Source organism: Etheostoma spectabile, chromosome 8, assembly GCF_008692095.1.
Source record: "Etheostoma spectabile isolate EspeVRDwgs_2016 chromosome 8, UIUC_Espe_1.0, whole genome shotgun sequence".
Lineage (NCBI taxonomy): Eukaryota > Metazoa > Chordata > Actinopteri > Perciformes > Percidae > Etheostoma > Etheostoma spectabile.
In genome coordinates, this window is record NC_045740.1 from 1,854,954 (window position 1) to 1,860,373 (window position 5,420).

The following is a 5,420-nucleotide window of genomic DNA, read 5'->3' on the forward strand; positions in this document are numbered from 1 at the left end:
AATATTATAATGAAATGGACACTTAATACAATACATTACTACAGAAACTACACAAAGCAAAACTCTTTTAATGTTGCTGGGGGGCAAAGTGAGACTAGCCTCCAATCAAATGCTATGTATGTAGATATTACTGTATGTCTAGTGGATCAATATAAATAACAACATAGATGTTTTGGAACTGTTAATATTTTCAGAAGGGTAACCACCCCTCTGAAAAAGGGTAACACACTTTTAGTAGAGATCTTCAATCTCCTGAGACAAGACAGAGAAGCATGGTCAGGTGGATGTAGAGATGCACATGATTGTAGTTGAATCATAACACGCTGTTCCATTTATATGGTCACATTTTCACAAATAAAATCCAACATTTGCCACTAGTGAGTGGCCAGCGTTACATTCATAAGCATCGCTGTAAGTGTTGTGTTAGGCTGAATCTCATTTCTCTGTCTTACCCCTAGCCCTTGGCTGTCAAAACCTCGTGGTAAGGGCTAGGCATGAAAACATACCCCTATGAAATGAGACACCACTTGGTTACGTCACACAGTATTGATCTCAAACTTCAGCCGGACAGACTCACTCACAGAGATTCCAACCTTTAATTGCCCTTGGGATGAAGGACTTCTTAAAGCTCCTAAATTGAAAAAAGGGAGATTTACATGTCTTGTTTTAATTTAAAGCAGGTTGAGGTGCTACATAAATACTCTGATTTCAAAATGCTCCATCTCCAGAGCAGCCTAATACACACAGCCCGGGTTCAGGTTCCTTTAAACATTCGAGCAGTCAGAGCTTTCATGCCCTTGTAATTTCACAACTACTATATCTAGGTGGAAAGTGCCACTCGTAAGCAATGATGGTTCAGAGTCTCCGAGAGTGGAAACACTGACCAATCAGAGCAGACTGGGCTTTTTCGGGAGATGTTTTTTAAAAACCTAAAAATGTTTCTGACAGGGGTGAATACAGGTCACTTCAAAGTGACAGTATGAGAAAAATACTATGTTTTCTGAACATTTGAAGTTTAACTAGACATATGTAACTCCTCTTACACTTCATACTCTCTCTCTCTCTTTCTCTCTCACACCAAACACAGACATATGCCATAAGTGATTGATACTGATGCAGGATTTTGCAGCAATATCCCTTCCAACTACCAAATAATTATATTTCAATTGATTTTATTGGAGTAGTATAGCCTAAGAGTTGAGAGGCTTAACAGGGGCCTGTTGATCCCAAACATAAGGAGGCTAACATCATTCTGTAAGGATGCCTATGGTCTACGTTGTGAATTACTTTTTTGCACAAAAAAAAACAATAAAACATAGTCTATTTGATCACGTAGCACATCTAACATATGCCTACAACGTGAAATATTTCCTTGTTTGCTGAAATAGTTTACAGTTCATTTTGTGACTTTCATGAAATGTGCAAGGCAAGCCCAGTTTGGGGGGCTGTTTGACATCAGGACCCAGTGGTGCGATGCACCTTGCCCATCAAATAATCGTCACTCCGGGATTAACGCACCTTGACCTCCAGCACTGTAAACAGTAAGCTGCTCACTGAGATGCCAGTGCGACCAAATCCACCGGCAGCAACCGGTTTGTCACATGACTAGCGTTCAGCACTGGCTGCCTGTATGTGTGTGTAGCTTTTATTTCCGTGTTCACCGAGGGAGCACTGGGCTGGATGACTTTTTACGGTCGCTGTGTGTCTACCTTCCACGCCGCGAAACTGCGCCGCCGTGTTGGGATCTGTCGGGCGGGGGGGAACTCACGCAATCGCATCGCCTGGACCCACGCTGCAGCACGACCATGCTCACGCGGGTGAAATCGGCGGTGGCCAATTTTATGGGAGGTATGATGGCTGGTGGCTCCAACGGTGACCATCCCGGCGGTGGCTCGGATCTGCCGCTGAAATTTCCGTACAGCAGACCGGAGTTCTTGGGACTGTCGCCGGACGAGATAGAGTGCTCGGCGGACCACATTGCGAGACCGATCCTCATACTGAAGGAGACCAAACGGCTCCCGTGGGCCACCGGCTACGCAGAGTGAGTAACCTGTAGGCTATGCGTCCATCTTTTCTTGCACAGCACACAGCATCCTTTGAAAGTGCGCGTTCTTCCTGGACCGCTGAGATCCATCAGCAAGGCGTAAACATGAGCATCAGCCGCTTTTATTAGGATATAAATTCGTATGGCAGGTTTTATGTGTTTGTGAAATTTTGAATATGCCAAGATGCATGAGGTGGCCTTTTCCCATATTCATTCAGCGATTGCCTAAATCTATAAACATCATCCAAACACAGCCTACCTCTAAAGTCGTTCTAATCTTGGCCAAATCGGATTGATGATGATTTATTATTGTGATGGCGCAGTAGATGGAAAAAATACTACAATCTTACAGTGTAGACTCACTGTAAGGCAAGAGATCATATTCCTATGTGTTTTTTAACATGATGAGAACAACAGTTCTGAAAAGCAATAATGTTTTTAATTGGCACTTGTGAGGCTAGTCAGGAAAGCTCTCACAAATAATTTAAAATTGTTCAGTGTGTATGTTGAACATATAGTGTCACAGTAAAGCCGGTGATGTGACATGGGACACACATTTTTCACATTTTTTAAGTATTTGCTCATTCAGTGTTTGTCTTGTCAGACACTTAAAGTCATCCTCCATCTACTTCCCAACTGAGACCAGAATCACAACCATGTGATATCACATCTTGGCTGCCTAGGCTGTAATAAACCAGCTGTGTTGTATTTTATAAAGACATATTATAAACAGCATCTAGTGCAGTAGCTTGTCTCATGAAAAGCTAAGTTACTACTTTGCTTCTATAAACCGTATCGTTAGTATGGGAGTGCAGTTGCAGAACAGTGGCAGGACATGAGAAAAAGCAGGCTGGAGAAGCCAGGAATGACTTATAATAAGATAAGCACAGCATGCTGTACACCTCCACGGGTTAAAACAGGACCTACACTACACAAACAAAACCTACATTTACATTTTGACAGAACATAACTCACAAAGTAGTAGGAAACTCTTGTTGCCATCCTCACGTAACGCCCGAGAGCACAGAGTCACAATCACTTCTACTCATGCATTCCCCTTTGAAGTATCCGGGCGATGTGATGGTTAGTGAGGCTGTCTTACTATAGCGGTCAGTTCAGGCCTTAAGGCAATCCCAACTTCACATTGTGTGACACACCAGTTAAGTACCCTGAATTCATACATACAATGAAGAGTTGTGTGCTCTGTGGTTTCCTCTTAACATAACGTCTTATTTTCATGCTGTTAATGGATGTTATGATAGCTAGAGTGCTTGTTTCCTTGAGGTTAATTGTTTAATCAATGTTTTATAGATAGTCAGTGAGTGCTGCTTGCAGAAACTCCCCCTATCTCTTTTTTATCTAATGTTTTAACTAGCTGTCCTGCTGTGAACTCAGGTTCTCAGGTCCCGTACTCTTTTAAGAACCTTGCCCAGGCTGAGCCACCTGACAGCTGTGTGTCTATGTATAGTTCTTGAAGAGCACTTATTGGCCCTAATATATCCAAAAATTCTTCAATATGTGCCAAAATATTATCTGCTGACAAACCATGTTGATCAATTTGATCCGCTAATGATAGCATGCTATCTCACAACCCACTGATGTCTTCCATAATGACAGCACTCTCACTTCCACAGCCTTTTTTTGCCTACGACTCAGTTCAGAATGTGAGAGATGTGCGGGAAAATCAATGAATGTGGCATTGGGAAATAGATATACACAAAATGATGCTGTCCGTGTTATAATATTATGATTAACATTACAGATGCAGTAACATGTGAGCAGTATTCTTATTTTGTGGCCGGTCATGTGAACAGATTTTAAGTACTTCAAATACAACAAGGCATCATATTTTAGAAGGTCATCACAGGTTTTGTATGTAAAATCCTAATCTGCAAAGTGTGTGCTAATGTAATAAAATATATAATATTTCCCTGAGAAATTCAGTAGAGTAGAAGTACACCATAGTAGTGTATCATTACATGGAAATACGCATATACCACATAGCATTTGAGTACACATATTCATTACGTTCTCCACCGACTTTAGTCTAGAACAGTGTTTCTCAAATGGGGGTACAAATACCCCATAGGGGTACTTTGGATTGCTGCAGGGGATATGTGAGATTTTTTTTATGCATAATTTATAAAATAATTATACTATAATAACAAATTAATTTATTGATGGATTCTACACATTTGAAGTGTAGGTCAGACTAGTGTTTTTTCAGTTTCACGTTTGTTGTTAAGCCTAAACAGGTGCAGTGTTAGTACCTCTTATAGATTTATAGATTTTTCTTTTGATCCAAAATGTTTTGCGCTGATCAGTGGGTACTTGGGTGAAAGAAATTGTTCAAAATTAAAAAATTATTATTATTGAAAAAAGTTGTGAAAACCACATGTCTAGAACAAATAAGACATCTTAACAACTTGTTGTATTTCCTGCTGTGGATATTTTTAGTCCCAGAAATTGAACCCTGCTGATACTGGTGACTCCATGACATTTCCTTTTGTGAACATTTCCACTTCCATCTGGTCTTAGAGGTAGATTCCTATTGAATTCATTTAACAAATTAAGGCTCCTCAGTTAATTTCAATAAGGGAAAAAAAATCCATTATAGACATTCTTTTTTCAACTTATTCATGAAATGATAATGAAAGCCATTTATAAGTGAAAATATCTTAGAATTCAGTGCTTATAGTAGTTTCATCTGATATAATACTACTGTGGGACTTACAAACTGTAAGCTACACTGTGACCAGGCTACAATTAGCAATGTTGTTGCATTAAATAAAGGTCACAGTAGTTTATATTCAAGGCTATATTTAGGCCTTTATGTTGTTTGAAGCAGCATTAATCAGTTGTAAACACACTGACACATATTGACATATTATCATAATCTTTTAAGGCGATATTTATCAAAGAAAATTGCTGACTCCAAACTGTGAGAGAAGATCCCGATCTGTGTGAACTTACCCCAGACACACACACAAACAGTGAGAAGTCTTATAGAATACAAACCTTGTGGCAATGTAGGCCATTCGAACCAGAGAAGTGTTTAGGTGACTAAGATACAGAGCTAAAATGTTAAAAATATGAACCATAAATATAGATCCAGTCCAGTGCAGTCAGCTGAATTTTTATTTGCATATTCTGTATGTAAGCAAGGGAAAGAAATGCTGACAGTATTGACAGTTCATCGGAAATAATTTTAAAAGATGCTACCTGAATCATGTGTCATGTATATTGAGGTTTTTGGAATTTTTGTTGAAAATTAGGGAATTGTTTTGGACACCAATGTCCATTTGTGTAACATTTAGCTTGTTTTCATGTGCATTCATGAGCAGTGTTGTGCAAGTTACTTCCAAAATGTAATACA

The 5,420-nt window shown here is 39.5% G+C and overlaps 1 protein-coding gene across 2 annotated transcripts in view; it reads left to right on the top strand.

Moving 5' to 3' along the window:
• Positions 1–1,566: 1,566 nt before the first annotated feature.
• The window catches only part of ppm1h (protein phosphatase, Mg2+/Mn2+ dependent, 1H), a 37,197-nt gene continuing 33,343 nt past the window's right edge, over positions 1,567–5,420 (top strand). Inside the window, exon 1 of one of the 2 annotated variants that reach the window (XM_032524708.1) lies at positions 1,567–2,041. In XM_032524708.1, coding sequence (XP_032380599.1) covers positions 1,602–2,041 — 440 coding nt within the window. In that variant the 5' untranslated portion in view covers positions 1,567–1,601. The remainder of the gene's footprint in view (positions 2,042–5,420) is intronic. The other variant, XM_032524709.1, reaches the window with a different exon arrangement.